General features: G+C 44.5%; 1 protein-coding gene across 1 annotated transcript in view; it reads left to right on the forward strand.

The window, feature by feature from the left end:
* The window catches only part of Lrig3 (leucine rich repeats and immunoglobulin like domains 3), a 53,936-nt gene extending 43,415 nt beyond the window's left edge, over nt 1-10,521 (forward strand). The window contains exons 13-19 of the mRNA XM_048360632.1: nt 92-412; nt 2,080-2,361; nt 3,612-4,064; nt 5,006-5,164; nt 7,533-7,676; nt 7,776-8,051; nt 9,937-10,521. Coding sequence (XP_048216589.1) covers nt 92-412; nt 2,080-2,361; nt 3,612-4,064; nt 5,006-5,164; nt 7,533-7,676; nt 7,776-8,051; nt 9,937-10,181 — 1,880 coding nt within the window. The 3' untranslated portion in view covers nt 10,182-10,521. The remainder of the gene's footprint in view (nt 1-91; nt 413-2,079; nt 2,362-3,611; nt 4,065-5,005; nt 5,165-7,532; nt 7,677-7,775; nt 8,052-9,936) is intronic.
* The last annotated feature ends 1,326 nt before the right edge of the window (nt 10,522-11,847 follow it).

Consider the following 11,847-nt stretch of genomic DNA (forward strand, 5'->3'; position numbering starts at 1 on the left):
TCATTTTGCATTTGTTGCTGTTCGCATTTGTACAGCCCTTGGACTCTTGAGCCTTCACATTGTTTGCTTTCCTCCTCTCCATTTTGAACAGATGATTTTCCCAAACCCCAGATTACGGTTCAGCCAGAAACACAGTCGGCAATAAAAGGTTCCAATTTGAGTTTTGTCTGCTCGGCTGCCAGCAGCAGTGATTCCCCGATGACTTTTGCTTGGAAAAAAGACAATGAGTTATTACACGATGCTGAAATGGAGAATTATGCACACCTCCGGGCCCAAGGTGGAGAGGTGATGGAATATACCACCATTCTTCGACTCCGCAATGTGGAATTTGCCAGCGAAGGCAAATATCAGTGTGTCATCTCCAATCACTTTGGCTCATCCTACTCTGTCAAAGCCAAGCTCACAGTAAACAGTATGTGATCAATTTGTTTTTTGCACTTAAAGACAGCTTTTAGATGCACTGGTTCTGATATTCTTGGGCTGGCTCTGTCTCTCTCCCTCTCCTTCCTCTCTTCCTCTTTTCTTTCTCTCATCTCTGTTTCTCTCCCTTTCTCTCTTTTTTCTTTTCCTTTCTCTTTCTCTTCTTCATTTCTATCCCTTTTCTGTCTTTTGATCTCTCTCCCTCTCTGTCTCCCTATTTCTCTCTTGTCTGTGTCTGTCTTTCTCTCCATCTCTCTATCTCTCCCTCTTGTCTGTCTCTCTGTCCATCACTCTCCTTCTCTTTCTCATTCCCAACCCTGATTCATTTGGTCTCATACTTTCCACCTAACTTTCCCTTTTGCCACCTCTCACTCCACAAACATCGAGACTCTGTGGTTATTTAGATTGAAGCCAGAAATGTTTGGGTTTAACTCACTGCAGTCAATGTGCTGGGATAAGGCAGCCATCTTTTGTTCCGTGGGAGTTCATGATCAACAGTATTGATGTGAGGAGCACAACGTATATTGCTAAAGCAGCACTCAGCCTTGAAGTCAGATATCTGGATGTAAATCCCACCACTCCTGCTTTAAAGCAGTGTCACTCTGGGCAAGTGAGTTAACCTCTCTGGCCTCTGTCTCTATCTACATCATGCAGTTAGGAATAGTAGTCCCTACTTCATGGAGATATTCTAGTCATGAGGTCAGATCCTGTGTGTGAAGGGCCTTGCAGAATGACTTGGCATTTAGGTGGTACTCAGAAGACACCGTGACTGTTAGCCATGGTTCATAAGCTCCAGCAGTGTATCATTGTCTGCTTTATGAGATGTGTTCACCTTACAATAGGCTCCTCACCACTTTGTCCTTTCTAACCATTTGTGTCATTGTGCGGTATATATTGGAGAGCTGACAGCAGTGATGGCTGAGGGCTGATGTAGGCCAGAATACCTATCTAAAGTTAGAAAATGGTAGGTCCTCCTTCGGAGAGGAACTGAAAAGAAAACGAGATGAAGGACACAAAGAGATTGATTTGCCCTAAGATCTCACAGTTAATTATCAAGAAAACTAAAAAATTATGACTAGAAAATATCAGGGAGACCGACTGCTGGCCAAAGGATCAAGTGGTTTGTGCTTTATCCTGATCCCTTCCCTTATGCATGGTGAACCTGACTCATTACTTACTTCTCTCCACCTGCCCTCTGTGGCTTGTCCCTGTGTTAGAAATGACCCTGCCTTACCTTTTTCGGGGAACATGTAAATCTTTTCCTAAAGCAAATGTGTGGTATGGGGAGGGAAGGTCTGTCTGTCTGTTTGAAGGGGGATATATGTGGGTATATGTGTGGTGTGTGTATGGAAGTGGTATGGAAGTGTGTGTATGAATATGGTGTGGGTGGTGTGTGAATGGAAGGGTATGTGTGTATATATGAGAAGGTGTATGTATATGTGGGTATGTGTGTGGGGTGGGGGGGGGGAGGTGTGTGTGTGTGTGTGTGTCCATGTGGGAGTGTGTGGGGGTATGTGTATATGTGTGTGGAGGGTATGGGGTGTAGGTGTGTGTGAATGTGCGTGTGTGTGCGTGTGTGGTCGTAGGAGTGGGGAGAGTTCGAGGACGAACCGGGACACACCCTGACGCTCCTGCCCGCCTTGCTCTCCGGGGTTGTAGTGCTTCCTTTCTTCACCAAGACCCCTATGGACCTGACGATCCGCGCAGGCGCTATGGCGCGCCTGGAGTGTGCAGCGCTGGGACACCCGGCCCCGCAGATCGCCTGGCAGAAGGACGGCGGCACGGACTTCCCCGCAGCCCGGGAGCGGCGCATGCATGTGATGCCCGAGGACGACGTGTTCTTCATCGTGGACGTGAAGACGGAGGACATCGGCGTGTACAGCTGCACGGCACAGAACAGCGCGGGCAGCATCTCCGCCAACGCCACCTTGACGGTGCTGGGTAAGGGCTCTGCTCCCTGGAGGGCACCGTGCGGGCTGGGCAGAGCAGCCGGGCTCACCTGCCGGCCAGAAGATGTGGGCCAAGAGAACAGATCCCGAGGGTCCTGTCCTGCCTGAGAAAAAGGACGGACAGAAGCCTCTTGGAAGCTTTGAAATGAGAGTGCATGTTGGTATACCAGAACTGTGGTCGGGGAGGTGAATCTTCGCCCTCTGCTCCAAGGACGGGGGAATGTGTGAAGCAGCAAGGGCTTTGGTGCCTTCCCTGCTCCACCATACCACATGCTCTTCCAGGAAGCACATTCAAGACAATAAGTATTTGAGGTCTGGGTCATACATGTCGATAATCCCAGTACTCAGGTAGCTGAAGCAGGAGGGCTGAGTGTTTGAGGATTGAGTGGGGGCTACCTTAGGAAGACCTTGTCTCAAAAGAACATACATAAATACACAGCCGAAACTGGGTCAAGTAATCTGGCAGATGGAGAAGGAACTCTGGAAGTCAGAGTTCTTTTTTGATTCCCTAAACAAGTGCTTATTAAAACTGGAATGCTTTTGATCATTTATGTGTCTTTGAAGAAGTGAAATGTATTCACCTGCTAATACAAGGAAACTATTTTCAGAATTTTAATGTACGCATAGGTATCAGGCACTAGACAGTAACTTGAAAATTTCAGGGGAAGCACTCTGACTTCTTTTCACCATCCATCAACACATACTTGTGCTTACATATTTTTAAAGATGTTTTATTGCCCACCACTACCACCACCAATTTCCTAACCTTGGCAAGGGTGAAGGAGGTTGAAATTAAAAAAAATTTAAAAACCTACTACATTTTACCTGGCACCAGTGGCATATGACTAAGTTCATCCTAGTTACTTGGGAGGCTGTGATCTGGAGGATCATTGTTTGAGGCCACCCCAAACAAAAGTCTGTGAGATCCCATTTCAAGTGAGAGTACCAGCCATGTGCATAGAAGCTACATGAGATCACAAGGCCCAGAATTCAAGCCAGGGTGCCAGCACTCACACACATAAAGTATGTTTCCTTGTTTGATCCTGAGCTCTTCTAATGAGTCCGTGAATGCAGAAAATAAGATCTCAATGACTTATTTTGTTGTTGTTGTTAGTTGTCCTTAAACATGCCCAGGAAGTTGAGGGAGCATGAAATCTCAGTCCTCAATCTGAATAAATTCAAGTGCTAGATATGGAAACCAGAGCTCCTTTAGGAAAGTAAAAGGATCCATTGTCATTCCAGAAACGCCATCATTTTTGCGGCCTCTGTTAGACCGAACTGTAACCAAAGGAGAAACAGCAGTCCTGCAGTGCATCGCCGGGGGTAGCCCTCCCCCGAGGCTGAACTGGACCAAAGATGACAGCCCCTTGGTGGTGACTGAAAGGCATTTCTTTGCGGCTGGCAATCAATTGCTGATCATCGTGGACTCGGATGTCAGCGATGCTGGGAAATACACCTGTGCCATGTCCAACACCCTGGGCACAGAGAGGGGCAACGTGCGCCTCAGTGTGATCCCCAGCCCCACCTGCGACTCCCCTCAGCTGGCTGCCCCATCCTTAGATGATGATGGCTGGGCTACAGTGGGCGTGGTGATCATTGCCGTGGTATGCTGTGTGGTGGGCACGTCGCTTGTGTGGGTGGTCATCATATACCACACCAGGCGGAGGAGCGAAGATTGCAGCATCACCAACACAGGTATGTACCCAGCGGCATGGCCCTGGCATGTGGATTTGTGGATGTTGCTGTCATTTTCTTCTAGAACGTATATAACTATGGCAGTCTGAGCCCATCCCATAAGGGTTGACTCATTTGGCTCACACTGAAAGAAGATTAGCTAAAAGTAGCAAAGCTGGTGTGGAAAGACTGATGCTTAATGTTCAGACCTCATCAGAATATCTGATTGGCTGCAAGATAAACTACCAAATCAGTGAAACCGGTGTAACTCCTTTATAAGATGGAGGAGACACAGGAGCAGCCCCTGAGTGAGGTGGTTTGCTTGCTGTGATAGTTTTGTGTGGGGGGGGGGTACGTACGTTTTCGTAGGGTTCTAGTTAGCTAGAATGTGTACCCTCTGATACAAATGAATCCAAGTTTGATTCAAGGGTTAAACTGCTATCTAATGAAAATTCCTGAGTCTCATTTTATTTATTTGTTTTTTGGGGAGGCCTGAACTCAGTCAGGGCCTTGTGCTCTCACTTAGCTTTTTCAATTCAAGGCTGGAATTATACTCCTTGAGCCACAGCTCCACTTCTGGCTTTTTGTTGCTTAATTTGGAGGTAAGAGTTGCATAGACTTTCATGCCTGGGCTGGCATTGAACCAAAATTCTCAGATCTCAGCCTCCTGGGTAGCTAGGACAACAAGGCATCAGCCTCTGGTGCTTGGATAGAGTCTTTATTTTTTTTTAAACATTTGTTGTTACATTTTTCAGGAAGTATATCCAGTAGTGAGTGATAAATCAGGAACTCAGCTCACACGTCTCAGGGTTTAAGGCCTTCATTTACCTCTGGAATACTGTACTCAGGCTGGCTTTGTCGGAGTGGCTCTTCACTTGTACATAATAAAAGAAGCTTATACTGTTGGTCCTGAGGGTCTGGGAGGGACCCTGGTGATGTTTCTTGCTGTTACTTGGTTACAGATGAGACCAACCTGCCTGCAGATATCCCGAGCTATCTGTCCTCTCAGGGAACCTTAGCTGACCGACAGGATGGGTACGTGTCCTCTGAAAGTGGGAGCCACCACCAGTTTGTCACCTCTTCAGGAGGTGGGTTTTACCTGCCACAACATGACAGTCCTGGTAAGTGTTTAAAAATGGACATGAGTGTCAAGCATGGCAACTTACTTCTATAGTCCCAACTGCTTAGAAGGCAATTTAGGAAGATTTTTGATGCATGCCAACCCAGGCCAGAAGATAGTAAAAGACCTTATTTCAACCAGTAGGTGGGATGTAGTGGTCCAGGCCTGCCATCCCAGATACCTGGGAGGCCATAACTAAGAGGTTCATAACCTAAAGCTAGCTGCAGGCAAAATAAATAAATAAATAAAACCCTACTTGAAAATAACTTAATTGGAAAAAAAAAAAAAGGACTAGGATCATGGCTTAAGTACTAGTGCACCTGCCTAGCACGTATGAGAATCTGAGTTAAGAACTCCAGCACTGTCCATAAATAGGACATGAAATGACATGACCATGACTGGTCATTGTTTTGAAATGATACAGGGACATGGACAGATGTAATACTATCACAAGACATTGACACACTAGCAAGACTTGACCCAAGATCACTAGTCAAATTGAAATTCTGTAATTTCTATGTCCTTTTCTCATATACTAGGGGAAAAAAAAGCGAAGTCTTCATTCCCAGCAATAAAAGAAGACAAGTAGGTCAAGTGGAGTTGAATCGCTCCAGGCCCTGTACTGCTTCCTTTACACCCGCCCCAAATGTCCTTCTGTAGTCCTTCTCTGTGAATATTCACTAAGGGAAATGGGTTAAAGTCACCCTATTAGAGAACTCAATTCTGACCCTACAAGGGTGAGAATTTTTTTTCTTTCTTTTTTTCTTTTTTGTCAGAGACAATTTGGGTATTTTAATATCCTCTAAAAGTCCACACAAAATTAGCTATATAGGCTGATGGCCTTAAGCAGCCATAGGAAGCATAGGAAAAGTAAACATGTCTGATTCATCACAAACCAAAGAATGTAGGGTTTATACAGCCAGACTGGGTGTAGGATGAAAAGATTCCCCAGCCCTGCGTGGATGGTTGGTGGATCTGAGAGTAGTGATGGAGGCTGCCTGACACAGGTAGGTCCCACCCCTGTGGACATTGGACAGTGACAGACTTTCCTGGCTAGATGTCTATAAAAATGAGTTGAAGCCAGGTGCCAGTTGCTCACGCCTATAATCCTAGCTACTCAGGAGGCTGAGGTTTCAGGATTGTGATACAGAGTCAGCTTAGATAGGCAAACACAACTGAAAGCCAGAAGTGGAGATGTGGTTCAAGTGATATAGAATACTACTAGCTTATAAGCATGAGAGCTGAGGCAGAACCTGAGACCCTGCATTCAAGCCTCCAGTACCAGCACAGAAAGCAAAAAAGAATGGAAAATGGAAAAGTACACAGTGTGTGGCACCTATTGAGCGGTCCATAAGTGAAAGTTATTGGTGTTATTTTTCACACAGTTAATCATCTTTTAACCCAAGTATTTATTGAGTATTTGCTGTGTGCCAACCTTCCTAGTTTGGGGCAGGTATATTTAATTTACCCTGTAGTCCACAGTGAGGTAAATCACCTCTCAGTAAAGCAGGGAGAGGGGCCTTGCTGAGAGAGATGAGATCTGAGCATTAACATGCACATTCTGCTTAGACAAAAGTGGTGGCACACAGCAGAGACCTGCCCCCATTCAGGGGTCATGAGTCTGAATTGACAATGCTGCCAGTCCCTGGGCGGCAGCATCCATGTCTAACTGGCATAGCACCTTTTGCATTTAACTGAACTATTCGTGCGATGGTTTTTGGTGGTGGTAGGGATTTGAACTCAGAGTCTGGGCACCACTGTCCCTTCCTTAGCTTTGTTGCTCAAGGCTAGTGCTCTACCACTTGAACGACAGCATCACTTCTGGGTTTTGGGTGGTTAATCCGAGATAAGAGTCTCACAGACTTTCCTACCCAAGCTGGTTTTGAACCATGTTCCTCAGATCTCAGCTTCCTAAGTAGCTGGGATTATGGTGTGAGCTACCAGCACTTGAAGAAGTTGTTTTTGACTATGCCTGTCTTTCATTGGAGAGGTTGTTTTTGAGTATGCCTGTCTTTGAAATAGACGCTGACAGGTTATTGGTTGCATGCCAGTTCCTGGTTCAGGTCACCTGTGACATCTTGTAGGGAGGGTCTGTCTAGTGCTGACAGATGAAATTCAGACTGTGGCTACTTTGGCTGTTGGGACCACACACAGAGCCAGTTCCCTTAGAGACCGGATGGAGCCAGTAGCAAGTTTGGCCACCTTGCTCAGCCGCTCATCAGGTCCCAGATTCGCCCACTTAATAAAGCCAAAGGCCTCCATAAGCTGGAAAGAAATCTATCCCTGTGTACAATTTTGATACCATGTTCTTGCCAAAACCACTTTCCAAGACAGAAAACATTTGAGTGACTCTGATGTGTGTTTTAAAGGGACCTGCCACATGGACACCAGCAGTGAGGCCGACGTGGAAGCAGCCACGGACCCATTCCTGTGCCCCTTTCTGAGCTCCTCAAGCCCTGTGTATTTGAAGGCGAATGTGTATGGCCCGGATCCCTTCGAAGCCTATCATCCAGGTAACATGGTTTTTCTTGCCAGAAACTCATCTGAGTCCCAGGGAGACGACTGCAAGTGCTAACCGTGTCTCCTTCTGATGTGGATCCTAAATTGCGAAGGTTGCAGTCCTGATGGGAGGACAGCTTTGATGGAGCACTGTGAGCCGAGTCTTCTGAAGAGGAAAGACTGCTACCCATGTCCACCTCCTGTGGAAGAGTCCTGTGAGAGGAGCTGTGGTAATGGAGCATGGCCTTTGTATGGGAGGAAGCTGATGAACCCCACGTACATCCAAAATGAAAGTCCCATGCTGAGAAGTCTATGTCTAAACAAGTCCTCTCTAGATTTCAGTACAAATCTAGAACCAGCATCCGTTGCTTCTAGTAATTCCTTCATGGGTAAGTGTGTGAAATCATTAGGTTTCTGTTTTGTGTCAGTACTGAGGCTTGCCAGTAATTAGAACTTGTTCACTGTTCCTTACCTTTTTTTTTTTTTTGTACTCAATGCTGTGCTCTACCATGTGAGCCACAGCTTCACTTCCAGCTTTTTGCTGGTTAATTGGAGATAAGAAGAGCCTCACAGATTGTTTGGCTGGGTTGGTTTTGAACTACATTCCTCAGATCTCAGCCTCCCAAGTAGCTAGGATTATGAGCATAAACCACCGCCACCACAGCAAAGATTACATTTCTTCATTCTGGCCCCATCTGCCAGTTCTGAGCACTGGAATACCAAACCTGTGAAAGTGAATTTTCCCTTAATCGCATCTTCATAATAACCTCTTCGTGCGGCTGTTTCTAAATGCAAAGACAGGGGATTTTTACTTGATGATGGATTTAATCTTGGGCCTTGGGCACTTTCTGGGTAACACTGTGTGTGGCATCTGGGAGGCAGGAGTTTGGGGCATGACTTTGGAGCAAGCTTGTCAGCCATGTGGAAAAAGTGGTTTGAGGCCCCGGCGGCCTTTGGGGTGGAGTTGCGTGTGTTGCATGACTGTGGTTTGGTGTGTCTGGTGGCTTCTCACTGAACCCACGGTGGGAGGGTGGAAAAGAGTGTCTTACCTAGCAACAGCTGCTCAGGCAGACAAGCTGGGCGACCTGGAGCCAGAGAGAGAGGCCTTCAGAGGCTTCCAGCCCAGCACTGGTGTGAGACGCTGGCTGACAGCACCAAATTCCATTGTGCGTTTTTTTTGTTTTGTTTTGTTTTTTGGTCTAGTTCGTGGGAATAATGAGAATGAATGGAGCCATATGGGGTGGGGGCGGAGGAAGGAGCCACAACTTGCCTTGGTGTTGTTTTCTTTCACTTTTTAAGGTTTTTTGTTTTTTTCCTTTTTCCATAGAATTTTAAACTATTTTATCCAGCTTTTAAGAAGTTTTATGTCTTACCATGTTATTAGTTATATTTCTTCTTGAAGCCCATTGTGGTTAGCTCATGCCCGTGATCCTTGTTTTACTCAGGAGGCAGGAGCAGAAAGATTGCAAGTTCAAAGCCAGCATCAGATAGAGGTTTGGGGAAGGCTCTGACTCAAAAATGGAAGTATGTAAAACAAAAGCTTAAGTGGTAGATGGCTGGGCCCAATACTGTGAAAAATAAATTAAAAAGTAAAAAGATAAGGAAGCAAAGGAGGAGGAAGAGGATTTTTTTTTAAATAATTTGTTTTGTTTTTGTTTTTGTGTGGTACTGAACTTCTTACACAGGGCCTTACACTTGCTCTTGAGCCACTAGCTCTTCATCCCTTTGCTGCTTTCTTTTTCAGGTAGAGTCTTGTGGGTTTTGCCTAAGGCTGGCCTTGGACCATAATCCTCCTATCTGTACATTCTAGTTGGGATGCTATAGGAGCGCATTTGTTGATCTCTGCCTCCCAAGTAGCTGGGATTATATGATAGGCATGCACCACTATTCCTGGCCCTTGAACCTTGTTCAACCCTCATGTACTTTTATCATCCAAATGCCCTTTATAGAGAATCATAGGCTGTCACGAAGGCCTAAAGCAAGGAACTGGCCAACTTCAAAAATGCATGGTGAAATGATTAGAATTACAGTTGGTCATAGGAAATGATAAAGAATAGATGCATTTATTCAATGGACAAAAAACAAATGACCTCCCCTACATCCTGTAAATAGTATAGCGAATAGCATCAATACACCTACACTGAAGGACCATCCTGTGCAGTTGTAGGGGAATCCTGTGCATGCCTGTGTGCTAAGGTGCTTCATCATTTGCAGGGTTTGATTGTGCTAACATGAGAAAAGGACCCAGGTACTCACAAGTTCTTGTTCTTTCAGGTACCTTTGGGAAGCCTCTGCAGAGACCACATCTCCATGCCCCTTCCAGCTTTCCTCAGCCCTCTGATTGTCAGCCCAGAGCTTTGCACTTGAAAACTCCCTCTTCCCCCAACTTGGACTTCCAGTCAGAGGGAAGCGAGAAAGAAAATACAGATTTTCAAGAAGAAAATCACACCTGCACCTATAAACAGAGCCTAGAAAACTACAGGACTCCAAATTTTCAGTCTTATGATTTGGACACGTAGACTGAATGGGACCAAAGGACAGTTTCAACATACTACCTCACATGGACCTTTATTTAAAAAAGACAGAATCTTATGTTTTTTAATGGAGTTATGAATTTTAAAAAGGATAAATTGCTTTATTTATACAGATGAACCCAAATTAAGAAAAGTTATAAAAATATTATACTAGGAGTAACTTTCCTATAAAAATACCTTTAAAAGTATTTTATAACTTTGTTTTACAGGAGAAAAAAACTATCTTATGTAAATTAATGGTATAAATTCATGACTATTTTATGTATTTTTATAATGCCAGATTTCTTTTTATTGAAATATGAATACTAAAGCCTTTGAAATAGTACCTGCCGCCTTGTACCTTTTTTGAATAGACATACCTTCATTTTTATTTTTTTGCACATTACATTTAATAAAACATATCATTTTGGTGCCAAGCCCTATTCATCCAAAAGAAATTTTGATCATTTTCAACACATCTTTAGAATGAATTAGTTCATATTATTCTGTCTCAAATTGGTCAAAATATATTTAATTCATTAAAATACAAGCCACAAAAAAAAGCCAGGATGATTGCTTACATCTGTAATCTTAGCTACTCAGGAGGCTAAGGATCAAGTTTCCAAGCCAGCCTTGGCAACCAAGTGGCAAGACTATTATCCCCCATTAACTAGCAAAAAGCCAGAAGTGGAAGTATGTCTCAAATGGTAGAATGCCCACCTTGAGGGAAAAAAGCTAAGCAAGACTTGCAGGAGCTCTGAGTTTGAGCCCCATTACTGGCATGTATATACCTCAACACATACACACACACACACACACACACACACACACACACACACACACACACACGTACATGAAAAGCAAGTAAAAATGACCATTTGTCCTTTCTCCCAAGTGTCATACAGATTTTCAAGCACATTGTTTTGTGTGAATGCACTCTATATAAGAAGCTACAAACATGAGACACATTCATTTTTAAGCCTACAGACAAGGAAAAGATTTACTCTTACTGTTTGGTGCAAAAGAACACAAGTAGTGTCAGCCTGTGCTCCAAAGTTACAATGACACCTTTTCTTATCCAGTTTCCCATCCCTGGTTCCTGTGTTGGAGCAGTAGGTTGGCTTAGCTTGAGTGCCTACAGCTAACATGGCTCTAACCAGTGAATGTTCACCCTGCTAGTGCTCAGGTCTCTGTGGATGCTGGTAAAAATTCTTTTTTGTTCTTACTGATTTTTCTGCTGCATGAATGTATGTGAGTGGTTCTTCCTTCAACAACGAACAAAATACTTCCCTAATTTGTTCATCAGTTTTCCTTGGTAGTAACTAAGAATTGAATCTGTTACGTAACCACTCAGGCCACTGAAAATGTTTTTATTTTTGGTATGTGGCTGGGTGACTGGATCCCTTTGCTTTTCCAGCTCAAAGTTTGTGCTTTTCAACCTGAGCTACAGTTCCACTTCTGACTTTTTACTGGCTAACTGGAGATAAAAGTCACATGTACTTTTCTGCCTGAACTGGCTTCTAATTGTAGATCCTCAAGTCTCAACCTCATCTGTAGCTAGAATTACAGGCATGAGCCACCGGCTCCTCTTAAAACATTTGTATTAAACAATAGTAGGTGGGCATGCTCATTCACAACAGGCCTGTATACCAAGGAAGATGGACTTAGTCCT

This window comes from Perognathus longimembris, chromosome 1 (genome assembly GCF_023159225.1).
Source record: "Perognathus longimembris pacificus isolate PPM17 chromosome 1, ASM2315922v1, whole genome shotgun sequence".
Lineage (NCBI taxonomy): Eukaryota > Metazoa > Chordata > Mammalia > Rodentia > Heteromyidae > Perognathus > Perognathus longimembris.